This window comes from Coffea arabica, chromosome 4e (genome assembly GCF_036785885.1).
Source record: "Coffea arabica cultivar ET-39 chromosome 4e, Coffea Arabica ET-39 HiFi, whole genome shotgun sequence".
NCBI classification, from domain to species: domain Eukaryota; kingdom Viridiplantae; phylum Streptophyta; class Magnoliopsida; order Gentianales; family Rubiaceae; genus Coffea; species Coffea arabica.
Window position 1 is genome coordinate 5,014,522 of NC_092317.1, and position 27,026 is coordinate 5,041,547.

Here is a 27,026-nt window from a genome sequence, read left to right on the forward strand (position 1 = left end):
TTGAGGAAGTGGTTAGCATATGATGTAGTAGGTGTTACTATGCCTAGATTAGTTACCTTGTAATGGGTCTAAAGCCCTCCTATCTAACCAAAAAAAAAAAAAAGAATTCCACAGACCTCTTTTTGAATTCAAAATCTCTCATTTATGGTTTTGAATTCAAAAATTTCCACTTACACTAAAAAAAATAAAATCCATAGAATATCCTCGAGACATCAAAATTAACTATCACATTGAAAAGACGCATTCAAGCGCTGCTCCATCCCACCATAGTATGCATATATCAAGTTTAATTAAAACTGTGAGAAGCTGATGGATACAAGTGAAGCTTCAAATATCAAGTACAAAATGTGAATATCATTTTATATACCATCGTTTAAATTGCTTAAACACTCTAAATTATGGACCTTGATCAATTATGAAACCAACATACGAGCTTAAAAACTTATTCTGTAAAATGAAATGTCTTATGCAATAAACCGGTTAATAATTATTTTAAAAAATGCTACTAGAAGAGAATTGGCAATGGCCAATAGGCAGTAAAATCCTTGCATGTTATTGGATAAATATGTCTTCAACATTTTGTGAATCCTTAGTTGTTCTACATCGGATAGAAGAATCAGAAACATGGTCCTTTGAGAATAGATCGGTAGGAAAGTATTCAAAATTGCATCATAAATTTCCGGTTTTGAATTTTGTTATTGTGGTTAATTGTGTTCTTGAGATGACTAGCCATTGATTAGAAATATAGAGTACATCAATTCATCGTGCACTCACTCACAGTGACGAGGACTAGATTTCTCTTCATTGTATTCTTTATAATACAATTCAATGAAATTAGTTTAAAAATTATTTTCGAAAATCAACATCATTCATAATATATTTCATCACATGTATTAGTCACGTACAAAGTTTTGTATGAAATTGACTAAGTTTTACCATCCAATTAATCATTACTAATTTTATTATATTATCAGTTCATTTTTCATCATTCAAATGCTCTGTATAATTGATTGTCAAAATATTTTTTAAAAATGTGAATTTTTAGTATGTTAATTTAGAGATCAAAAGAAAAGTAATAGGAGTAACATAATTGGATGATTTCATAAAATTATAATAATTTAGACATAAATAAATAGAGAGGTTTCTAACGGAGAAGAACAATAGGAAAGTACCACCATTTCAATCCAAAAAGGCCAAAAAAAAAAGAGAGAAAATTATAAAGAATAAATGTTTTGCAATAATTGCAAGTTAATCAAACGTAATAATTGCAACATCAACCCCTACACTAAGCACATGTATTGGTCCACGTGGCAATTCCTCAAAGCGAAAGAGAAAGTTAAAAAAAAAAAAAAAAAAAAAATTTGGTGGGGTTCTCAACATTCCCCTTTTCCCAGCTCAAATCTTCCTCAGACAGACTTTTCAGTTTTCACCATCCCAAACAAAAGCCAGGAAAAAGATGGCAGCTCAGCTCACCGAAACGTATGCATGCGTACCCTCAACAGAAAGGGGTCGGGGCATCCTAATATCGGGTGACCCGAAATCCAATTCCATCCTTTACACAAACGGCCGATCCGTTATTATCCGGTACCTTGACCGCCCGCTTGAAGTCGCCGTTTATGTCGAGCACGCTTATCCGGCTACCGTCGCTCGGTACTCCCCCAATGGCGAATGGATCGCCTCTGCTGATGTTTCGGGTGTGGTTCGGATCTGGGGGACCCATAACGACTTCGTCCTTAGAAATGAGTTCCGGGTTCTTTCGGGTCGGATTGATGATCTTCAATGGTCACCTGATGGGTTAAGGATCGTTGCCTCTGGCGAAGGCAAAGGAAAATCTTTTGTTCGAGCTTTTATGTAAGTGGGTTTTCGAAAAAGTTCTAATTTTTTTTTGGTCGTTTGAGCTTTGTTGATGGAAATTTGCCAAAGCTCTTTTGTCATTTATGCGAAATGTTTAATCTTTTGCACTCTTTCTTAATGTACTGTGGCATATACTTGTACCAGTTTTCTTGCATTGCTAAATTTGATAAAGAAGAAAGCTACTCTTGCAAAACTTTGTAGGAAATCGGTTAACGGATCATGTATTTTGATATATTTAGCAGGACCCTGAAATTTAATCCCAAACATAGTTGCTGGTTTCGCTCATGCGTTCAAGTCAGTGCCTTTGTTTGTATCTTATTTTTATGGTGTTTGTGAAGGTGGTCTCGAATATGTATGTGTTAAGTTGTAGTAATAAACGCTGAACTGACTTGTGCAGGTGGGATTCTGGAACTAATGTTGGAGAATTTGATGGTCATTCAAGGAGGGTTTTGAGTTGTGATTTTAAGCCAACAAGACCATTCCGCATTGCAACCTGTGGAGAGGACTTCTTGGTGAACTTTTATGAAGGACCACCATTTAAATTCAAGCTATCGCACAGGTTCTTATCATTACTGTTATTAAGTGTTAGAATCAGTGAACGGCTCTAGCCTTCTAGATAACTTTAGAAATGATTGGGGGCATTGTTACTGCTACATGATGCATCTGATCAGGTGATATCCGCTAATCTGGGACAAGAGGAATTTGCAATCATTTTGGTACAGACATTGAGGTTATACATGTAATAGCTCAACACTGAGGTAGGCACATAGAAGGGTGTAGAAGCAGGTCCCTCCTGTGCAGGAGGCCATAGTGAAACAGAAGTTTGATGCTAACTAGGGGTCCATACTAGAGTTGACCACAAATAAAGGCAAGGGGGAAATCAAATCATCTTAACTTTTTTGAAACAAAGCCATTTGATAAAGAGCTTTTGTGCTGAAATTAATGAACTTGTATCCATTACAAAATTTGTGAAGTTCAACATTTAGGATTCTCACATACCACTCTGGCAAAAATCTCCAACACAGAAGCCTGTAGGTGTGTATTATGTTTCTGACTGATGAAGACCTTTTGCTAATGCATTTTAGCATATAACGTGCTTGAGCATTTCATCAAATAGCTCTTGGTGGTACCACAAAAATGAGTATGCTTTTCATGTATTGGTCATCTTCCTAACCTGCAGGGATCATTCAAATTTTGTCAACTGTATAAGGTTTTCTCCAGATGGCAGCAAATTAATTAGTGTCAGCTCTGACAAGAAGGGCATACTCTATGATGCCAAAACTGGGGACATTTTAGGAGAGCTGTCATCTGAGGATGGTCATAAAGGTAGTATATATGCTGTAAGCTGGAGTCCTGATAGTAAGCAGGTAAACCTTTTCTCCATTTTCAATTGCTTTATCTTGCCTGTTGAAACTACAGCAGTCCCCCCGTGAACATTGGGAAGACAAAAAGATACAGGGATTATTAGTTTCAACTTAAAATGAAGCTCACTAACATCCTAAAATATTTTAGGTTTTTCAATATTAGTTTCCAAAATTAAATCTTGGAGCAAAATACTTGCTATTTCTTTGCACTCCACCACTCTCCCCCCTTAAAAAAAAACCAAAAAAAGGTCCCTTTCTCCAGGACTTCCCAGATTTAATCCTGGAGAAGGGTAGAAAATGTGGAAATTGATGGTTCTGCTGCCCAGTTAATTGGTCTTTGATGCTTGCATCAGCTTCCATCATGGAAGACTATGGCATGAACTTGATCTATCAGGTACTTCGTCATGTGGATTGACAGGCAATTTATTTGGAAGAGGGTAGTTTAGAGTCAAGGGTCAATAATTCGTACATCATTGAACTGCTCCCATTAGTGTTTTATGTTCTTATCAAGGATGTTGGACAAATATGCTTTTCTGATGAAACAAATCCACAATTGACTTGAGCTACTCCTTCATGCCTTTTCTTTTCAAAATATTTTGGTTTATAAAATGGTTGTCAGGAAATACAGACTTTTAAGAGAGTCTAAGGTTCTTGCATTAGTAAAATTTTGCAGTTTTTCTATTCTAAATTTAATTTTTCTTTCATTCTTTCGATGTACTAACTGATCTTGCTTGCATTTCAGGTACTAACTGTGTCTGCTGACAAGACTGCCAAAGTATGGGAGATTTCTGATGGTGGTAATGGCAAGGTGAAGACGACGTTGACTTCTCCTGGATCTGGTGGAGTTGAGGACATGCTAGTTGGATGTCTATGGCAGAATGATCATATTGTCACTGTTTCTCTTGGGGGGACCATTTCTCTGTTCTCAGCTAGTGATCTTGATAAAACTCCAGTCTCATTTTCTGGACACATGAAGAATGTCAATTCATTAGCTGTGGTTAAGAACAACAAAATCATATTGTCTAGCAGCTATGATGGTTTAATAGTTAAATGGGTTCAAGGCATTGGATATTGTGGTAAATTAGAGAGGAAAGTGAATGCTCAGATAAAATGTTTTGCAGCAGTTGAAGAACAAATTGTTACATCATCATTTGACAACAAGGCAATCTCTCTCTCTCTCTCTCTCTCGCTATTCCTTCTGTCTTAATATGGCCCTATTTTGCGTTTGGATGTTTTTCTGCGTTACTGTTTTTGCTTTTTTGGGCATGGAGCAGGGGAAGTGTGTTTGTACAAGTAGTAATAGGCCCAAATTTAAGGTTTGCCTGCACTCTAAAAAGGCTTTCCAAATGTTTTAAGCGGACACTTTTTTTTTTCCAAAGAAATTATTTCCTGTCACGTCAAGAAATTACTTTTTTGATCATCAGGCATATTGTATGGCTTTACTTGTTGATTTAACAGGTTCATTTATTCTGGTAGCATCCTGTCATTCTTTTGATGAGTTACTACTAATAATGGTACAAAAAAAAATCTTTTAATATTCCTCCACAATTTCGAAAATCAAGTATCATACTTGTTGGCGACATATCTGCTTACATGTGTCATAAATTCAAATTTCTATCCCCGTGTTCTCTCACTTGTGCTATTGTTACTTCTTTAGATTGATTTTTCGACGTATTTCATGCACACTTTGAGTTTTCATCTTTCTAGTCAATTGTTTAGAGAGCTGAGCTGAATATGAGGACGAAATAGACTAGCATCTCACTTAAGAGATCAAATCTTGACCCTATTTCCTTTTTCTACATTAGTATTGTTCAACAACATATATTCTAAACCCTTCCATTTCTGCCTTCTGAAGTTAATATTCTGGTAAACTTTGATTACAGACTTTCTTGATTGTTCAAAAAATATAGTTTAAAAAACTGGAACCTTGATTGTTGTAATCTATGATTTGACTACTGGGAAGAAAGTCAGGCATCTTTGTGATTAAATTAAACGAATTAGTGATGTTAGAGGGCATATAGGTTCTTAATGCTTACTATTCTACTTTCTGGTGTAGATTTGGAGAGTTCCTTTACTCGAAGATCAGTGCGGAGATGGAGATTGTATTGATGTTGGCAGTCAACCGAAGGACTTGAGCATTGCCCATCTATCTCCTGAAGTGGCCTTGGTCTCAATTGATACAGGAGTAGTCCTCCTTCATGGTACGCAGGTGGTGTCAACTGTTAATCTTGGGTTTCCTGTAACAGCCTGTGCAATATCACCTGATGGTACTGAAGCCATTGTGGGTGGTCAAGATGGTAAGCTGCACTTGTATTCTGTAAATGGCGATAGTCTTGCAGAAGAGGCTGTTCTTGAAAAGCATCGGGGGGCTATTACTGTCATTCGTTACTCTCCAGATGTTTCCATGTTTGCTTCAGCTGATGTTAATCGAGAAGCTGTTGTGTGGGATCGTGCTTCCCGTGAGGTACTAAATTGGGATCTTTTTCATCAGTACATAGTTTGCTAAGCATGATCTAATTATTGCAGGATCTTAGCAACTTTGAGTTGAAGTTAGAGCTCTGATATTTTTGTTATTAACTTCAGGTCAAAGAAAACATCTTGAATGCTTGAGCTTTTTCTAATGATAATTCACTGAGGCTAGTATCTGAAAATGATTTAATTACATCTTCATTTAGGTTCATTTTGATGCCTTGAGTTTCATGCTCTGCTAATTTAGGCATTGGATAGCAACTAATGTTGAGTGTGAAAGTTTAGAGAGTGAAGACATATTTAGTGTAGAGAGATTTTTTCTAATAAGTTGCTATTGTTCATGCTTGATACTGGTTGAAACATAAGCTGTTAGCTCCTGACTAACCAAATAATTTGTTTCATATGTCTTTGTGTCATTTGAGATATCCAAATTTTTCATTCACGGAATCATCTTAAATTTACAAAATTTCTTATTGTATCGAATATCTGATGTGAATGCTATTGGGCTTTCTATTTTTTACAGGTAAAGCTTAAGAATATGTTGTATCACACTGCCCGTATAAACTGCTTGGCATGGTCCCCTGATAGCAGCGTGGTTGCTACTGGATCACTTGATACCTGTGTTATTGTATATGATATAAACAAGCCAGCATCGAGCAGGATAACCATAAAGGGAGCTCATTTGGGTGGTGTGTATGGATTAGCATTCACAGATGAACGGACTGTGGTTAGTTCTGGAGAGGATGCATGTGTTCGCATGTGGAGGATAACTCCACAGTAATCGACATGGTTTAGAAGTTATACAGATGCCAAAGTAGCAGACGGTGTTCAGTGTGCCGCTTTCTATTTTCCTTCTGGGTTTTCTCTAGATGCTTGGCTTTGTGGTCAAAGAAAATTGAAATTGGAAATCCAACTGGGCCGAAGGTTTGATATAGCATGCTACTTCAGTTGTTTCATGCTCTATTAACAGCCTTTATAGTGATACAATTGTTTGCTTGAGGTGTGCCACGTTTGCTGCGTGAAGATGGGGAAGATTTCGGTACCATTTGAAATCAATCTCGCAGGTGAAGATTTTGGACACAGACAGAAAAATTGCTGAGTTAATGGCTTGCAGAGATGTTAGAGGTGCAGCACTAAAACCAGTTGCATGATACCTTCGATGAAATGGACTTCAGGTTGAACAATGTAGAACCTCTGGTGATGCAAGGATTTGTATTTCTTCATTTGCTTTTGCATTTCCTTGGGAGCTGCCTCTCAAAATCTCTAGGATTCTGAATTCAAGTTTTCTGGCGTGATTTTGCTTCTTTCGGTCAATTTGTAACTAGCTTCTGGAAAATTGTTGGTAGCGTAATCAAGTATGATCATAGAGTCGTTGCTTAATGCTCAAGTGGATTTCTGGTGCTCCTCGTATCTGAGGCGATCTTGTGTAGTTATGGTTTCTCTTTGGTTTCTTGAAATTTTGATTGAAACTTGCCGATAATCGCAGCCAAATTTTATGGGTTGTTATTTGCAAACTCACCATTTGTTATATCATATAGTCTAATAAATGAAAATTATATAATAAAAATTACAGTGGGAGTGCAAATAAGAAAAGTGTATGTGGTGAAAATTCAAGTACATATCTGGTGGTTGATTTCTATCTTCATCCGTCTGACAAAGGATACTAATTTGCAGAAGAACCTCTCTAAATTTAGAGTACCATCCACCATTCAATGTTGGTGATGGTACAATGTCTTATCTATCTCTGGCCAGCTCTAAAACTTATCTATAATGCTCACTTTCCAGATTAAGTGAAATTTTCATTGTATAAAACAAAAACTACTAATTCAGAAATTCCTTGCCTATTTTTCTGAAGACTGTTTCTGGGTTTATTTTATTTGGTGATTTCTTGAAATCATGAATTGGGATCAGAACTTGCAGCAAATGCAGACCCTGAGTCCCGTCCCGGGCCCCACTCTTCTCCTTTTGAGGCTCTCAAATCTTACCAAAACGGGTTGCAGCATATCTGCCAAGAGGCTTCTAACATGGACAAAAATCCTGTTCATGAATGGACCAATCCAAGCTGCATTATTGCATCTACGCCTAGAGATGATAGAAGGACCATGATCACGAGACCACCACTTTTCGTCCCCTGTCCAAAGCCAGGACCAATTTGTACTCATTCTTCCTATGGTCGAGTCCAGAAGAGTTCATCATTAAATACTGCAAGCTTAAAGTCTTCCCCGGGCTTGACTTTATTTCTTTTTCTTCTTCTTCTTCTTCTTTTTTTGGGTTAATTTGACCTTTACAAGAGCAGAAAGAGGTTTTATTAGGTTTTAATTCTCAAACTTCTTTTAACATGGGATGAGAATTCGATCACCAAACTATGAATACCAATTGACAAATAATTCCATTGTTACCACTTCCCAAGCAAACTCAAGGTCACAAATGCCACACCGCCAAACAGGTTTTTCTACTTGTGTGTTTCATTTTCTAAGAGCAAATGTAACTGAGTGAATCATCCCATCTCTCTAGAATGAAGTGGAACTGAACTACAACATGCTAAACATCACTTGTATATAAATATCTGTTATGATTTCTATTAATATATTTCTTCTATTTTGTGCCCTTAAACCACCAGATAGATAGATAAGCACACACACACAAAAAATGATACCGTTCTTATTTGGTGTCCTTTAAACCATTACAAGCATGGTTCAAAGTCGTGGTCATGGTCCGGACCGTTCCACATCGGTATTGGTATATCAGTCGCGATCTTAGTAAGACGCAAATTTTGAAATATTTAATATTCTAAAAATTGTGAATAATATAAAAAATTATGATAAGCAAAAATAATTAAAATTTAGTAAAAATAATAAAAATTCGAGTTGATTCGAAATGATTTGGAATGACTCGATCGTTTCTATCTATCTATCTAAGACATGTCTCGGCCGTGTTCCCAATAACTCAATCGAGTTCTTTGAACCATGATTACAGGAGCACTAAATGGACAAACCCTTTCTATTTTTATCCAATCTACATGTTTTTGAGGGGAGGCAAGAAACAAGATTGCTCCTACCCTCTACTAGTTCCAAACTCAAAGTTGTTGGGATCAACAAAGCGTTACCCCATAATTGCCTTCGTTTTCTTATGACCAGACAATTATTTCACGTATCCTCAATCAGCTGACTCAAGTCAGTTGGATCATCTATCGGTCAAAAAATGAGGGCCGTTATGCTTATGCACCCCCTTTTTCCTTTGTCGTCCAAAAAAAAAAAAAAAAAAAGGAAGAAGAAGAATAGCGAAAAGCTAATCACCAGAACGACTTTTGCATCAGAGTGAAAATCAAGCTGTTGTCATTATTATTGTTTGTTTTCTTGGGTGGTAAAAGCCATCAACCCAAGTTGGCTAAGCTGATGCTTCTTGTCCTCAAGAATCTCATGACTTCTGTTAGAGACTGAGACGATTGCTACTGGCGGAGGCAGACCATGGCCATGGACAACCCCGCAAAACCGGGCCTAGCCACCAAGTTGCAGAGTTTTACAGGACCAAATGACGGCCGATAAAGTGGAGGACTCAAGATTGATGATGTAGGTGCGGTGCAACGTTAACGAACATGATCATCCATTAGGCCGAAATTGGATAAGCTCAGTAGTACATTGTGATGTGAGACTGCGACTTAGCATTGGCAGTTAAAGGCATTATTCATTCATGCTACTGCGAATTGATGTCATTCTTGAATGCTAAATCTAAATGCATAAACAAGATTTTTTTTTTTTTTAAAAAAAAAACTTAAACACAATAGTCTATTTTTTTTCTGGTGAGCCTCACACATATTACAGTATTAGAATGGATGTACATTTCGTAATCCGAGCCATGCGTGTGTGTATGTATATATATATATATATATATCGTAATCCGAGCCATGCGTGTGTGTATGTATATATATATATATCAACTCAAGGTCATAAACCTTTCAGAAATTATTATTGCTACTATAGTAGTTCTTGATCCAAATTTACTACGTACCAGTACCAGATAAGATTAGATTAGATTATCTTTTTTGATTAAGACTTCCTAAATTTTCCTTTATTTTTTTAAGACATATATTTTGAAGAAAATAATCTGTGTACGTACATATATTTGCAGGTCGCTATACTTTTGGTGTTTTCTAATTAATTATTTTCCTGATAACAGCAGGTTCAGTTAATTATCTAGTCCTTTTCTTTTATTGTTATTTTCTGCGTTTCAACGTTGCTAGGGTCGAATGAATATTGACCTTTGGCAGCTTCCCTACGAGTTTTTGTCCGTTTTCATCAAAGAATATAATGCACAGACAATGAAGTTTGTGAGGAATTATGATCTTTCCTCAACTCTTTCCTCCAAGATTTTACCCAAATATTCAAATAAGTGTATTGACAAATTGTAGAAAAATTTGTCTTTCTAGATGTTTTTGTTTGGATCGTGAATTATTTGTCAAAATTTATCTATTTGCATCGTCAATACATTTTTTTTTAAATCTTACATATATCGTATCAAAAAAATATTATAATATTTTTTCAAAAAAATTATTTCAAACAATCTACTATTCAAAAATGCATGAAACCAAAATCTAATACATGCACATACTTCGTCACATTACCTTTAATTGCCTTTTCAATTAAAACACTTTTACTAAGGGAGGGAGTATTTTTTTAATAAAAACCAAATCTGTAGTGTTAATTTTATTCCAATTTTGAACTTAAGAGACAAAAATCTTTATGTGCTTATCCATGTCTTGTACTATTTTCTTACCCAAAAGAAAAGGAGAAAAAAAAAAAAAAAAAAAAAGGCTATCTTTTTTTAAGGCAAATGCAAGTTGCCCGCTCTGTCATCATCATCATCTATAAATAAGGGACCTCTCACTTCACTTACTTCTCAGTCACACACTTAAAACATTTTGTTTGTGATAACAAAATGAAGATGATGAGTAAAAGCTGTAACGGCAAAATTCTGCTTTTGCTGCTAATAACTACTTCTTTAACGTCAATAATATCGAAAGGTGCTGCTTCTGCTAATAATGCAGACCAAGAGTTGGAGTTTCTGAATGAGGAGAAGCACCACTTTCAATCCCCAAAAGGGATGCTAAGAAGGACTTTTCCAAAGGGTTTTGTCTTTGGAACTGCAACTTCTGCCTACCAGGTTGAAGGCATGGCTGATAAAGATGGCCGTGGACCTAGCATTTGGGATACATTCATCAAAGCTCCTGGTACATAATTCTACTAGGAGTACTGTTTACTGATGCAGAAGAAAAATTTTACTTGCTCTCTGTCCATGAATTATTCAAACCTTTCTTGCCAAATTCTTTCTTTCTTCTCTTGGTTGATCTCTTGATATATATATATATATATGATGTTTTAACTTGATAAACAGGACGTGAACCCAACAATGCTACTGGGGAAGTGACAGTCGACCAGTACCACAGATACAAGGTGGGTTAACAATTTCATTCTTTCTTCTTTTGAGTTTTTTGGCATGCCAAAAAAATAAAGATTAAAAGAAGTGAAGGAATCAGTAAAAGATATCCCCTTGATTTTCTTGGTTACAAGACGTGAAGGAATCAGTAAAGGACATCCCCTTGATTTTCTTGGTTACTACTAGGACTGTTTGCAGTTATCCATTAGTCTAAAGAAGTAGATAAATTTAATTACCTTTAATGCAGTTGGAGATAACATTGCTTTCACAAATATACGAATAAAGTAGACAATTAGAATGTGAACGCCAGCGAAACATGATGGTAGATTTTGCTATTCTGAAAACAACAAAAAATGTGTTTGGTAAAGATACTCTTGGAAATAATTGTGGGAGTGGATTCTGGAAGATTTTTTCATTAAATGGGAGGAGGTTGGTATGTCACTTGTCACACCTAGCAGACAAATTAATATGAGGTTTCATATGTTCATGTTCATCTGGTATTCTTTTCTGCGTGAATAAACCAAAAACAATGCAGAATTGGCATTTCTATTTTCCAAATTGTTTGACTGCGTACAGGCGAATTAATCAATAACATCTTTCTCAACCGACAAATGACTGAGGAAGGAAAACTAAATGTGAATTTACTTCTGATTCTTGTGCTTCTATTTCCTGGAATCTAGTATATATTAAAGTGTCTTCCTTGTGAACAGAGAGATGTTGATCTCATGAAGAGGCTGAATTTTGATGCTTACCGATTCTCAATTTCCTGGTCAAGGATTTTTCCAAGTAACTTTTACTTCTTATAATTCTGCAATTTGAGGGATTTAATTTGTTTGCATTTGGTATGATATTTCTGACACATGTTTATCCAATGTAGATGGAACTGGGAAAGTAAATTGGAAGGGAGTTGCTTACTACAATAGGCTGATAGACTATATGCTTAAACAAGGTAAATGTTGTGACTGGCTTATTACATAGACGAGGAAATAAAGATTGTATTGCATTTGATATGTGGAATTCCCAAATTTGTAGGTATTACACCTTATGCCAATCTTAATCACTATGATCTCCCCCAAGCACTTCAGGACAGATACAATGGGTGGTTGGGCCGCGAAGTGGCGTAAGTTCGAAATTGATTGGCCATTTCATCTATCTCCCAATAGCATACAAGGATAAATGGCCTTGGCACTTGAATATGTTGCCTTTTCTTGCACATTCTAAAATTTTGCAGGAAAGATTTTGCTGACTATGCGGAGTTCTGTTTCAAGACATTTGGAGACAGAGTGAAGAATTGGTTTACATTTAATGAGCCTCGAGTCATAGCTGCTCTAGGATATGATAATGGATACTTTGCACCAGGAAGGTGCTCCAAAGCATTTGGAAATTGCACAGCTGGAAACTCTGCAACTGAGCCTTATATTGCCGCCCATAACCTCATCTTGTGCCATGCATCAGCAGTTCAGAGATATCGCGAGAAGTATCAGGTTAAATCCATGTTATTTCCTGTGATTTGGAATTGATGTTTTGGAATTAGATGAGCAATTATTTGCAGAAAATCTTGTGCAATTACAGAAGCAGCAGAAGGGAAAGATTGGCATTCTCCTTGATTTTGTCTGGTATGAACCTCATACCTACTCAAAAGAAGACAATGATGCAGCTCAAAGGGCAAGAGATTTTCATATTGGATGGTAAGAATTTCTTCTTCTAAAAAAATCTGTGTATTGTGTAGACAAGAAAAGCAAGTCATTTGGATTTCTCATATGCATAAACCACAGTAAGCCTAGCTGATTGCAAAAGGCTTCTGTTGAGATTTGAGACATAGAAGATCATGGCCTTTTATCATCCATACAGGTTTATGCACCCACTTGTATATGGTGAATACCCAAAAAATTTGCAAAACATAGTAGCAGATCGGCTACCCAAGTTCACTAAAGAAGAGGTGAAGATCGTTAAAGGCTCATTTGATTATGTGGGGGTAAACCAGTATACCGCCTACTACATGTATGACCCGCATCGAGGACAGCAAAAAGATCTTGGCTATCAACAGGATTGGAATTGCGGATTTGCTTGTAAGATGCCCATCTTTTCACGCTTTCTGGTCCACGCTTAAGATTTTTCCTTTTAATAAACTTCTGCTTTATTGTCTCTAACTATAAACTGTGTCTTCCCCATTGAACTACATAGATGATCGTAATGGGGTGCCAATTGGTCCAAGGGTAAGTTTCTGCAACATGGTAAATGGTTTTGCGGTATTCTCTTGAATGACGAAAGAATTAATCAGTGTTTTTTTTTAACACCTATAGGCTCATTCTGACTGGCTTTATAAGGTACCTTGGGGACTCTACAAAGCTGTCATGTATGTGAAGGAGAAGTATCAAAATCCAACCATTATACTAGCAGAAAACGGTACGAGTAGGACTTCTGAGAATTCTTTTACAGCCTATTACTAGTTCATGAAGTTTGTGTCAGCAATGGCTGAATGTACGTGCAGGAATGGATGATCCAGGGAACCTGACCCTCCCTGCAGGCTTGAAGGATACAGCAAGAATCAGCTATTACAAAGCCTATTTAGCTCAACTCAGGAAGACAATGGATGATGGAGCTAATGTGATAGGTTACTTTGCCTGGTCATTGCTCGACAACTTTGAATGGAGATTGGGTTACACTTCCCGTTTTGGCATAGTATACGTCGACTTCAAAACCCTCAAGAGGTATCCAAAGATGTCGGCTCGTTGGTTCCAGAAATTACTTCACCGACAGCCCTGAATAGTTTTACTTTTCTTCTTTGTTTTGGTTGGTTAGAAATTGCCTTGTCATAGAATAAACTTTGATTGGTATCCGAGGGTGCTTTGTTGATTACCAACCCGTGACTATGCCTCTTCACCAGCCGTTATCCTTTTAGTAATAAATAATCACGAGGATTTTCTTCTGCATTGTTACTATCTATCTTGCCAAGTTTGACAGCTATTATAATAATAATAATAATTAAGCAATTGATATTTATAATTAAGAAAACTAATAAAGGCACTGCTTTTAAAAAAAAAAAAAAAAATCCCATCTGGTAAGGATTTTCTTCACTATGTACGACTCAGTTTAGCTTTCTTCCTTCATATGGACAAAAAAACAAATTGAGCATATGACTTCAATCTTTAAGCACTCAAGAAATTGATGCTAATTTTAGTGACAGAAAAACAACGGTGATAACTGAGGAAACTGAGCCATTTGCTCGCTAGTAAGTATTTTGGAAGCAAAATGGGTTAAAAACAAAAAAGTCCCCTGTAGTATACCTAATATACAGAAAAATTTCTCGCGGTTTCAAAACCTACAAAACGGCACCTCATATTTTGAATTAAATTGTAAACTAACAGAATCCGATAAACTTAACGAAATTCGATAAATTTAACGGAAAATTTAACGGAGTCCGATAAACTTAATAGTAAACTTACGGAATCCGGTAAATTTAACAGCCGAGACCATCATTTTCGTTAAATTTACCGAATTCTGTTAGTTTACAATTTAATTTAAAATATAAGATATTGTTTTGTATGTTTTGAAACTACGTGGAGCTTTTCTGTATATTAAATATAACACATCAAGCTTTTTTATTTTTAACCTAAGCAAAATTTAATGACAAGAATTACTGTATACAAGTCAAAAAGAAGACAAAAGGACTACATGCCACAATAATCTATCATTCGGGTATGAAGTGGTCTGACATTCATCATGAATGCCTGCTGACAGACAGGACTCAATTACCTGTCCCAAGGATAATTTATATCAGCAACTCTTTAACTATTTTGACCCCTGAAAATGAAACAGAACAGAAGCAATTATTCTTCGGCTATGTTTCTCCTGCTCCATGTGCTCAGTACAGTCGGAAGATCAGGCTTAATTTTTTTTTGCCGAAACGATAGATGTCCTGTAACCTAATTTAGCCTAGTCTAAGGGGAAGGGGAGGGAGTTCGATGTGAGTACAGACTCCATCGATGAAGGTCAATTAAGACCACCACAAATTGTGGCAAATTTATGAAAAGCAGGGATTGAACCTCTGACCTCCAGCATCACCTTTAATGTTGATGACCACTGGACCAAATGACCGGTGGCAGATCAGGCTTATTTGCTTACACACAATTGTTATCGGTTTTGAAATGATACTCTATGGTTTGTGAAACTTTTAGTTCGGTTAACATTTTTACACAAGTTCATTAACCGATGATATCCAGAAAGCACCAGTAAGAATAGTTCTTGTTAGTTGTCATCAATTGAGTTGCGAGTGTTGCATCTTGACTATGGGCGTCAGTCTACTAGAACTAAAATCAATTAATATATTCAACAACGAAAGTGAGAATTAAACTCGGGAAAAGAAGTTCAAAATACTGCTCTTTTGAACAGAACTATGGCAATTACTACTTCTCTTCATTTTCTTCTCTCTATGAACACTTGTGTCCTCTTCAGTAGTCTTGACAGGCTTAGAATCCACACTTTGCTGTGAATCCGGAGTCGGGTACAACATTTCTGAACTTTCAGTCTCAGTAAGCACTGACACTTGTTTAATTGTACTTTCTGTCTGCTTTAGCAGAATATCTTCCATATTTCTTTTCTTGAATGGATTGTTCTCTGGAAGCTTGGGAACTTCTTTCTGGATAATAATTATGCTTTCTTCCTCGCAATCATTCATCAAAGGGAGTTTCAGCTTTTCAAGCTCTACAGCTCCATCTATGTGCTTCCTTCCAACAACAAAAGGCGCCTGCTTATGCTCAGATACTGAAAACAGAAAGATTATAGCATTAGAGACACAATAAAAGTATTAACTCTGTTGTCTGTCCTTGTTGAAAATCATTAACATAGCATCCTATCAACCAGAAGCCAAGTCTGAAAGTGTTTCTGGGTAGTCTTAAAAGGGAATTTTTTGCATGGAGGATTTATGTATCAATGGGGTTTTAACTGGACGTGTGAAGCTGAAAACTTGCCTCTTTTTTCATCTTTTCTGGATTTACATGAGGTAACTGCGGCAAAGCAACCATCTTCTGAAGATAGAGATTGTTTCTCTTGCTTCTGCTTCTTCAATCGATCACATCTGACCATGTTGGTGGAATTCGTTTGACTTGAGGTTGGAAAGTAACTGAATGCCTCCATTGTACAGGGATTCAGGTTACCTTCAGCAATAGCGGTTGCTATTGACCGAGGCAATTCTCTGGTGTCATTCAAGGAGAAAATGCAAACACACTTTTGGGTCAAGAATCATGACTTGTGTTGGCCAGTGTTGCCCAACTGCTTTTGAAAACAATATGCTATCTTCAAATAAGCACAGGATTCCACACTGATGAAAAGCTAATTGTCTTGAAACAAAGCTACATCAACTCAGACAAATCATGCTGAAGTGAAGGGGTATGAAGGGAAGTTTATGATGAAAAGCTAATTTTCTTGAAACACAGCTACATCTACTCAGACAAATCATGCTGAAGTGAAGGGGTAAGAAGGGAAGTTTTTGACCATAGCATGTCTGTGCATTTCTTTCAGCACAAAGAAATGGGTAACAGAATGAGGAAGAACCTAGAGACAATGTAAATATATTCCAACTCCATCACAACAGAGTCTGCGGGTTAAGCTACTAACAAGCACATAACCTGGACCAACCTACGTCTTTGATAGCAGTAGTGAACAGCTGATTTTCATCATAAACAGAACAAGGACACATAACAATCAGGTTGATGTCAGTCAGAATAAATAAGTCAGATTAAGGATACGGCCCTAAGAAGTCAAGTTCTTCATCAAAACTCTTTAAAAGATCTTCTGGTATGGGTTTCATGTGTTTAAGTTGCTTCAAGGCAGCATCATATCTGCAGAGGTAAAAGCGGATGAAGAACAGTAAAGTGCAGTCTGGAAGCAAGAAAGAAATAGATGACAGAACAAATAAAATCGATATTACATTTCACATACATATGGGCATGATGGAAAACTGCAACTGCTTCTCTAAAGGATTTTGAGTATTGTTCAGGCACTTGACTTCCTTTCCCAAACTTTAAAACAGAAAGAACCTATAAATGAAGAGTGAATGTGAATAAAAATTCAAGGTTGCTTCATTTAATGACCTATAAAGCAGCCTTGCAAGGCCACAACTGCTCTTTCTTCTTTTCTATTTACATTTGAAAAGAGTTTCATGACATTGTTTTCTCCTTAAGGACAGGAAACATTGGCTGATTTCAGAATAGTCCAATTGGATTGATCTTATCGTTCTGGAAATAAGCAAGCGATCTCTATATCAGTTTCTAAGTACATTTCAAACTTAATCAGAATACAAGCACTCGTCAGTTTTTATGACTGATGGTTATGGTGGTAAAGTTTATCCTTAAGAACACAAATAAACAAAGCTGCGATCACAAGATGGTATCTATTAGCAAACTTGATCCATGTCCCCAATTTTCTGCTTTAATATACCAGTATTCAGATTTCTCCCTCTAGTAACAACTCTCAGAAAAAGTTAAGGGTGACAGTCAAAATGCAGAAGTTAATTGTTGAATCAATATTTAGGAATTATGTACTCTACTCCCACAAAATGATGCTCTGAAGAATGTTAACTATCTCCCACTGAAATATTTTCATTGGATTTGCAGCTAAGTAAGCATGAAGAAATTAATCCGTTACTAAAAATGCCAAGCAAGTAGTTTTCTTTCTTTTCCTTTATTCAACTAAGTTAAGGGAGGGGTGAGAAGGGTGAGTGGGGTGGGGTTGATGCATGATGAGGATGATTATCTTACACGATCTAAGTTACGATACTTGGAAACCAAACTATGAGCCTTAACAATGCCAATTCCAGGGATAGATGGAAGGAAATCGCAGCCAGCTAAAACACACATACCTGCAAAGAACCAAATCCAGTGACTTTTAGGTGAAATAACAGCAAGATCCTACCTGAAAGATGTCTTCTTTCAAGTTTCTAAAATATAGCACATAAATTGCTCAAGCACACGTTCCCACAGTCCAATGATATGGAGGATCACATATACAACTAGGTTCTGTTATTGCCATTATGCTGAAGTTCATTGTTTTAGTTACTACCTTTGGCTTTTGGCCTCAAGTTTTAGGAGCTTTTGCTTTTACACTCGGTAACTTCTAAAAAAAATAATGAGAAAAGCTTGTTTAAATAAGCCACCTGTGAACAGGTTTTTGTCAAAATTCCTGAAGGAAGGTACACGATCAGAGGAACCTAAAACCTTGTCTAGAATTATCTCTTGACCATTCCCATACCGGTCCATCTTAAAGATGACCTACAAGAAACAGGTGCATATCAAACCAAAACAACTCTAGATTCCGAAAATTAATTGAGTAGAAGCATGATTTAATATTCTATATGACCGTTTGTATAATTTCTTACAGCAGGGCATCCGTAAGCCAGTAAGTCACTATCCTCTGAAACAACAGCCACAATTCCACCTTTTTCTGCTTCAAGGCTTGACAAATATGCCAATTGTGCATCAGCCTCGTATGGAGCCACAACAAACTCAATGTCTTCTGATCTCAAAACCTAAACAAAGACTGCCTTTGTTCATAATCTCAATGATAACTTCAACACAGTTAAGACAGTTGGTGCATCAAATAATACAAAAATCAGTGATCAAGTACTAGACCACAAGGAATTTTATTATATTTTTGGCGTGGCATGACAAGATAAATTTAGTAATGGCATTAGAAATTGCATCATCCATATGGGCAAAGAAGTTATGTGAAGGTTTTAGATTTCACATACAGAAGCAGGATGCAATCACAGAAGTCCGGGGTATGTAAGAACTGTGTGTGATTGTAGCAATAAGACCACGTTTTAGATTTTTGAAAAATCCTTATTATTCCCACTACCTGAAGTTGCAGAGAAATATACAATTCAAAACTATATAGATGAGAGAATTTTGGCAATACCTGAATCAGTTGGTGCGCCATAGAAGGGGAGATAGTAACTGCCCTCTACATGTGAAGGAGCAAAATCACAATATCAATTGGTATCGACTCCCTCAATTTTGGATTTCAAACAAATGTAGCAATCAAAGTTGAGATACTGAATGATGACTCATGCACAATCCATGTTATTGTGATGGCACTAAATGATTGCAATACTGAATGGTGATGACTAGTGCATGATCCATGATAATATTCAGACGGCAATAAATGACCTAGTTAAGGACAACATATTTACTCAATGACTTGTTGCATTAGAGCATATCTCACAGCCTGCTTAGCTATAATACTAGATAACGAAATTCCCATCTTTTGCATCAAATTTCCAAATCTGATGATGGTGGCTCATAATGTTTGATTCAATGACTAATTCTTGAATAGTAACCACTCCAACTCTACAAACTCAATCATTGAGGAAGGCCATCTATAGTGTGAAAAATTAACAAAACACAAGGAGCAGAGTGCTTTGATCATTAAAAAGAGTTTGTAACAATTGGAAGCGCTCTAATTGAGCTACATACCAACATGTTCTGAACTAATTCTATTACCAAATGTAAAGGTTGATTAGAGAAGAAATTTCAGACAACAGAATTCACTAGAAACAGCAAAAAAGACTATAAATTTTTAGTACTCATGACAGGGATCAACTACTAATAGTACTCGACTATATACGCCTGAAGATGACTGTAGCACAGTGAAAATCTTTTAAAACGCTTTAGCTAACAATAAAAGCCCATCATATGCAATTTAGAATTTTCACAAATAAGTGTCATCTTTTTAAATGCTCGTGCATTTGCGTGATTTTACATATTTGGCAAACTTAAAGAATCAAAGAGTACTGTTCATCCAAGTAAGAACTAAGTACTAAATGCTGTAAGTTGAAGAAACAGCAACTGACAAACTTAAAGTTCGAGTAGACTGGTTGTACGATAGTACCTGAAAGAGCTCAGAGGCAGCTGAAACATCACCTTCTTTCAATTTCTCCATTGCTAATTCACGATTTGCTTTTCTCTTCCTGAAGAACCAGTGATTACACAAAAATCAAAACTTTTACTCAAGAAAAAAAAAAAGATTGCAAATGGTGTAATAGAAGTTGCAAAATGGTACCTTTCCCTCTCATCCTGTGTCACCGCCTTACATGGGATGTTTCCTCCATCAAAAACAACAATAGGGGTGATTTTATGGTGCCGAAGTAGATTTATTCGATGCATGAAATATTTCAAATACTGCAATTTCTTGTCACCCTCCATATTAAGGCTTAGCTCCATACTACAAGAATAAGCTGAAAAAACCCAGAAAAAGTCCCAGCATTTCGTTATCCCACTTAAAATCTCTATTTTTAGGGAAAAAAATTAAAATGAAATCACTGAAAATGTGATTATGTTTAGAAGCTCAGAGATACCTCCTTTGTGAAGCCATGAATAAGCATCAATGCCCACCTGTGACAAAGTGAAAAAAAAAAAAGAAAACATTTTAAAATTTCATAAGGAAGAGTTTCATAAATGAGAAAAAAAATTTACTTGGGGTAGATGAAAGAAATGATCTTTACACGCTTGCCGGCATATTTTTTGATGTGAATGGATTCAGTGTGGGGTTTCAAGAATTTTAGAAGATCTTTGATACCCATTTCCTATTTTTCTTGCGAACTTTTCTGGGTTTTATTTTTTTTTTTTCCCCTCTATTGGTTGAAAAGAAGGATTTTGATTTGGTTTCTTGATAAGCAAAAAATGGAGATTGGAGCAGCAGCTGGGAGAAAATGGCGGGAAGAAAAGAAAGAGCTTTGACGAGGTCCCAAGTTTATGCTTACCGTAACTAAAATTACAGCCGAAGCTTAACATATCCGTAACAGCGCTGTGATGGAATTCTCGTAAAAGTCCGATAGTGAGAAAGGTAAGACTCTCAATCTGTGGTCACGTGGCATTTCCCAATCCGTTGTTGTTTTTAATAGCTCACCTCTTCACTATAGGAGCAAACTGTACTTTTACCGCGGGATTTAAAATTTCGAGTCACGTGGGAAAACTCCCGCGAGTATCATCCGCTGGGATGATGAAATGTGAAGGCGTGTAGGTTTAGGAGTGAATATAAATAGCCAAAGATCACGCCTTTGTCTTTTTAACACTAATGCGTGACAACACCAATTCCGAACGTAGTAGTATTTCTACAGAAGTCACGCCTTCATATATACCTCACTTGACCTTAAACTTTCTCGAGTTGACTAAGAAGATTGCAGGAATCAGATACACAAAGGAAACAGGACAGTTTGATTGCATAGATTTAAGCACATTATACAACATTTAGTTCCTGTTTTACTTACATAAGTACAATGATTACTGGCACAAACTAAATCAGGTTGCAGGTCTAAGATAGAGAGGTAAATAGTTCTTGGGATTTGGCTCTGAGTGCCACACTGAGAATGCACTTGAACTAGTCATCCATTTCTTTGTCATTTCAGGAAAGTGTCTGTCGATAACATCTTTCAATGTCTCTGTGCTGTTAACCCATTCCAAGCCCTTCTCTGTATAGGCTTCTTTGTTAAAATTAGTCGTAAAGAACCTATCAACTTCCAGCCTCCTGAAAATATTCAGAGTATGTATCAATGAGGCAGAAAACCTGCTGACTTTGAATAGAATATGGCTGGTGTATTTCAAGGAATTGAGATATACCTTGATGCAATGAGGAGAAATATGAAAAAAGCACTTTCACTGATGGCAAAGCCTTTGATTTTCCGCTCTGCATGTAAACCAACTTGGAGATCTAGCTTCTCTACATCATGTCCGTAGACTTCCCTGAGTGCTTCGATTACTTTTTCATCATCAGTTAAATCTTCCCATTTGCTTATTGGTATCATAAGCAAGTTCCTCCTGAATTCGTTGTATCGCGCAACTCCCCTCTCTCTATCTCTGTAAACTGAATAAATAATGTGTCAGAAGTTAGTTTGACCTTAGATATATAAGAAATATGTTCCGCATGTAATGTAACAAGGGGAAAAAGAAGCTAGAAATTAACTAATAGATGCATACTCTCCAATGCAGCCATGTCTACTGGATCTAGCCTCTCTTCTCCATTGATGTCATGAGCAATGAGGTTCCTCATCCATGATGGAAAATTCCACAATGTGAGAGCTCCTGAGGCCTGATGACCCAATGACAATATCATCTGCTCCATACCAATCTTTGACAGCCTTCCTTCCCCTTCTTTCCCTATCAATTCCCTCATAGGGACCCTGATTAAAGTCGCATACATGGAAATGAGTTATTTAGTCTAAAGATGCAAATTAATCGTGTACACCTTCAAATGCATGTTATTTCTGTTCGTTTCAAACATGGAGCGTCTTATAACTTACTCACTATTGCTGTAGTGCAACCACCAATTTGACCATTACGCATTGCCTCTCAATAATTCAATGATTAATGCTAAAAATAATTGTATTAAAGCTTAAATGAAGATCACTTCCATCTGCAGTAATGTGTACATGACAGCATTCATCAAGAGAAAGACATACTCTTCTTGAATTGGCGGGCATTTGTCTTCTGAGGTTGCTGATTTGACATCCCTGAGAAGAATTTTATCTGGTAAAAGAGAATGTATTCTGTAGACACTAACAAACTCTTCAGTCAAGGAGTAGGGAGTTCCATGATCCCTTGGTTGTCTGAGGCCTACCAATCCACTAAGTACTGGTCCAAACTTGGGTCCAAATAGATCCTTGACTTTCTTTCCCAGAAATCCATACCTGCACCAACCATAACTCACTAAGTTCTTGCTCTGGATGCAGTCAAACCTCATAGTTTGACCTATCAAAACCATTCTAGGAAAATAATCACAATTTAACTGCTGTTTTTCAATGGCAGGTCCAAAACTTTAACAGTCTGCATTGCAGGTTTTATTTCTTCATACATCCAACTCTTTCTTTTATCTCCTTTTGTGAAGGGGAAGTGACAATTTTGATGATTCCCATTGCCTCCATATCAAACCTTGTCTTACCAGTTAATCCTCATTCCTGCTAACAATGTGTCAGTCTTTAGAAGTTCAACTGTCCAATCAATAGTGTGAATTTTTGCAATAACTGCTGAAGTAACCAATCTTGCGTGTTGGTAGAGCTTCTCATCATCCAAGTCAGGGTAATGTTTCTGGGAGAAGTAAAAAACTCCAGGAAGATTACTATATAAGGAAACATGACATTGATCTTACAGAAATGTGAAGAGACTCTAGCTTTTGCTGCTAAATGTGAAGTATTATACGATGTCCTATCTCACTCTAAGAAAAAAGTAAAAAGCAGACAGTGAAAAGCAGTAAGCATTCAATTTTCCTGTCACAACAGAAAGGCCTAGGTGCATAATGTGATATTATTGATTGGCAAACCCGATTATGATATGTAAAGTGTCAATACGAACTAGTTAAGAAGGAGAGACCAGTTTCTCTCACTATATGTGTGTCATGCACTGATGTAGGCATAGGAAAAAGTTCAACTTACTTTGAGCATATCACAAACAGCATTATGCTCTTTGACAAACAAGGCCTGCAAGAGTGAGAAGCCTGCCCATCCATTTCGGACGTCTCCAGATATGGGGATATCCTTAGCATCATGTTCAAGGAGTCCATTACTGGAGATCTTTAATTTTCCATCTCTGAATGTTCTCACCCTAACCATGCCTTCTGTATTGTTCCCATAAATCACACTTCCATCCCTGATTGAGTCAGAGGAAAAAGTCAGAAGGCATTTGTATGGGAACAAGATACTGAAAAAAAAAGAAACTACCTATGCTTGTTTAGTCACAAACTAGATTATAATATAGCATAAATAAACATGATCTATTACTTCTATCATTCCTCTAAATTCTAATACAAGTGCAATATTTCATACTTTTAGTTACCCATTTGCAAAGATTTTCAGTAGCATTAGATTTGATAGAACGTATCATGTAATTAGCCAAAATGGTTTTGCTTACCACCATGGAGTCCTCATATTTAGAAATCCAAATTTGGGATCAGGTGAACCTGTTGGAAATCTTTTGCTCTTCAAGAATCTAAACGACTTCAGTGGACACCTTTCTGCAACTTCATCAGGGGCCCTAAGTTCCATCTATCAATAATTTTAGTTACCATCAGCTTCGCTATCACGACATTACAAAGCACACATGCGTGCATCTTCATCGTGATCTCTATCAGTACCACACCATATATTTCAGAAGTTCATTTAATGAAGAACACAAGTCAAAGCTTTTTGGACCATGTACCTTTTCCGTGCACCTAAGCGATACTGCTTTAGTGCTATTGGAGGTACGAGAAATATTGGAGAGTAAGAATTGCTAAACAGAGTCAAATATGATCCTAGGAAACATTGTGGAAATATTATGTTGTAGTCCACCAAACACTTGCAGTATTTTATACCTGTTTAGTGTCCTCCATGTGGTCAATCCAATCGTGAATCATAAATTGTATCCATGAGCATGCTATCATGTTAAATTGCTTCCCACACTCTATGTACTCTCTTCTCTCAAAGAGCTTTGTGGCTACTATTGTAGGGTGAGGATCCATCAACTGCGATGATTTAATAGTGCTTCTGAGTAAGTGAAAAACAAGTGCAACTAGAGATTAAGAAAAAAGTATAATAATGTCTGTAACAACTGAAGCATATGCATGATATCCAGGAGTCATATATTTGAGGTACGCCTAGAGAGAAACATCTAGGCCCCTTAGAGGGCAAGTCTTAAAGGGTATTGACATCAAGCTTCCTTTGCTTTAACAGAAGAATTCTTCAGTAGATGCCAAACCAACTTGCATCTCATATTTAGCATAACAAGCTGAAAATTGTACACCATGCTTTACAAAAGGAACCAATCAACCAAGAAGGATCGAAGCATGAATCCTCCCAGGAAATAAATTAACCAACAAGATTATCAATGATAAGTTCTGACACTAAAATCATCTGTTGGAGGTCCATGCATATCAAGTCTCAATTCAATGATTGAGACATTTGTTGATGACAAAGTTCCCATCTATTCCAACAGAAGTATGAACAAATTATAGTAGTAAATTTCTCTGTTACCTTTAGCAGAATCAAAAGGCTACAGCAGGCAAAGTCAGAGAAATAAAAAGCGCAGTGCTACGAACTTGACAGAGGGTTGCTTTCAGGGACAAAGTTAAACATAGTAAGACTTAACAGGCGATAAACCAAATGTCCGTGAAGAAAAGGAATCTCGGTATTGAAGTCTAAGACAGCTATCTTAAATGCTTCGCAACAATCATAACTGACCACGTCCACCCCCCAACCCCACCCCAAAAGAAAAAAGAAAAAAAAAAACATAAACCTCCTGTTAAGTTTGCTGCAGTACTGGGGCTTATAACAGACAAACCTAGGCTGACTCCAGGCAAAGTCAAGTAATACAAATCTAGCAGCACTTATTTCCTTCAAATTTCGTCAGGACTGAGTTCAAACTGCAATCTATTGTGCAGCCAACACATATAGTATAAGCAGGAGTAATGGTCAAGTAAAGATGCTAAACTTACAGCATAATCTGAACTTGATGGAGGCATGTTTCGACCAAAAAATGTTCCCTGACTTCCAACCTTATCATCTGTAGGATGATTACACGTTCCATCGGCAGTCCGATACACAAACTTTCCAGTATCATATTTGCCGCCATTACTGCTTCCAACACGCAGGAGATTGTACCTCTGGTGCAAGTGCCTTCTTATACCCAAATAAGCCAATCCAATTAACACTGGCAACCTATGCCATGGAAGATACTTGTCCAAGAAATGTATTATCTGAAAAAAGGGGACAAGAATCATCAGAAGTACATAAACATGGATAACTACAAAATTATGCTCGGAAACAAAAATTAAATGCAACAAGAAAAGAAAAGGAACTTACGCAGAACAAGATTTTGTCAAACAGACACATGTTATCCATAATTTGCCTGAGTTGAGGATGAATGAAGGATGAGAAAAATTGAGAGGAAGCCATAGCAACAAACTTGGAAGCTGCTGCTCAAAGTGGGGTGAGATGAAGTTTAAGCTTGGGGAAGTACTTGAATAAACGTTTGGGTTTGATCCTCTGCACTTCACACACTATCACTCAGTGCTTGAGGGCCATCACAGTAATTGAGTAGCTGATAATACGCACTAAAGATATCATACAACATGGCAAAATGGAAAAGCTAAAGTTCCAAAGCGACAGGGCCGTGAGCCCATATAATTGATAACATGTTGTCTCTATCCTCTAGCTATGTCAATTCCATCCTCGTCAATCATTTTGCCAGCATCATGACAGAAAAATCGGGTAAAAATCTTACCGGACAATTATAAGCTGTCTCTTGACTTTCTTTGGCTACCGTCAAGATATGATAAGACTTTTACTGCACTCTCTAGATATTTTTTTTTTTCCCAAAATGCATACTAATCAAAAGGGGTTCACTATTATTAATGCTTTTAAAATTATTATTCAGTATTCGCCCCTGTAAATTGCAATAGTTTCACGAAAGAAAAAAAAAAGTCAATCCTTCAATGAAAAATTAAAAATTGCAATATTTTCACGGAAAAAACAAATCTACCCTTCAATGAAAAATTAATGCCGGACTTAATTCTTTCTTATAATGCGTCCTTAGAGTACCAAATAGACAAATTCTTCAAATATTCATCTTAGGGAATGTCTAGATTTGGTCTCATTTATCTCTTTTCCCAGCTCCAAAATTAAAGAATGAAACACACTATAATTAAAGAATCGATAATTTGATCTTAATACGGGTTTTTATTCTTTAAGAGGGGCAATTAAGTTGAGATTCTTTAAATTTAAGACGGAATTTATTTATTTTCCTCGCAAAGAAAACATGAGAAATGACATGATGATAAACACGCACGCAAAAGCTTACGTGAGCCATTTATACACTATGATCGAACAAATTTTGCCTCGGGAAACTCTGAGGACCGGAGCCGTTGGGGGTTGAAGAAGCATTT

The 27,026-nt window shown here is 36.7% G+C and overlaps 4 protein-coding genes across 4 annotated transcripts; 2 read left to right on the plus strand and 2 right to left on the minus strand.

Annotated features, from left to right (window-relative positions):
• The first annotated feature begins 1,355 nt into the window (after window positions 1–1,355).
• LOC140005949 (actin-interacting protein 1-2-like) lies at window positions 1,356–6,582 on the plus strand. The gene is made up of 6 exons (XM_072047329.1): window positions 1,356–1,851; window positions 2,252–2,413; window positions 3,035–3,221; window positions 3,961–4,380; window positions 5,275–5,682; window positions 6,211–6,582. The coding sequence occupies exons 1-6, from the start codon at window positions 1,457–1,459 to the stop codon at window positions 6,466–6,468; spliced, it is 1,830 nt and encodes a 609-aa protein (XP_071903430.1). The 5' UTR covers window positions 1,356–1,456; the 3' UTR covers window positions 6,469–6,582.
• Window positions 6,583–10,573: 3,991 nt separating this feature from the next.
• On the plus strand, window positions 10,574–14,053 carry LOC113742317 (beta-glucosidase 44). The gene is made up of 11 exons (XM_027270139.2): window positions 10,574–10,914; window positions 11,079–11,137; window positions 11,831–11,906; window positions 11,998–12,069; window positions 12,153–12,240; window positions 12,352–12,604; window positions 12,693–12,808; window positions 12,972–13,189; window positions 13,305–13,336; window positions 13,424–13,526; window positions 13,612–14,053. Exons 1-11 carry the CDS (start codon window positions 10,623–10,625, stop codon window positions 13,884–13,886), a joined length of 1,584 nt encoding a protein of 527 aa, XP_027125940.2. The 5' UTR covers window positions 10,574–10,622; the 3' UTR covers window positions 13,887–14,053.
• Window positions 14,054–15,422: 1,369 nt separating this feature from the next.
• LOC140005951 (exonuclease 1-like) lies at window positions 15,423–20,796 on the minus strand. The gene is made up of 12 exons (XM_072047331.1): window positions 20,620–20,796; window positions 20,473–20,509; window positions 20,178–20,352; window positions 20,007–20,085; window positions 19,035–19,079; window positions 18,496–18,645; window positions 18,274–18,388; window positions 17,879–17,979; window positions 17,061–17,158; window positions 16,868–16,960; window positions 16,091–16,314; window positions 15,423–15,884 (listed from the first exon to the last, which is right to left on the minus strand). Exons 1-12 carry the CDS (start codon window positions 20,695–20,697, stop codon window positions 15,469–15,471), a joined length of 1,611 nt encoding a protein of 536 aa, XP_071903432.1. The 5' UTR covers window positions 20,698–20,796; the 3' UTR covers window positions 15,423–15,468.
• A 512-nt stretch (window positions 20,797–21,308) lies between these two features.
• Window positions 21,309–26,382, minus strand: LOC140005950 (alpha-dioxygenase 2-like). The gene is made up of 10 exons (XM_072047330.1): window positions 25,945–26,382; window positions 25,578–25,838; window positions 24,459–24,608; window positions 24,017–24,150; window positions 23,542–23,755; window positions 23,052–23,197; window positions 22,573–22,800; window positions 22,091–22,293; window positions 21,734–21,977; window positions 21,309–21,641 (listed from the first exon to the last, which is right to left on the minus strand). Exons 1-10 carry the CDS (start codon window positions 26,035–26,037, stop codon window positions 21,416–21,418), a joined length of 1,899 nt encoding a protein of 632 aa, XP_071903431.1. The 5' UTR covers window positions 26,038–26,382; the 3' UTR covers window positions 21,309–21,415.
• Window positions 26,383–27,026: the final 644 nt, after the last annotated feature.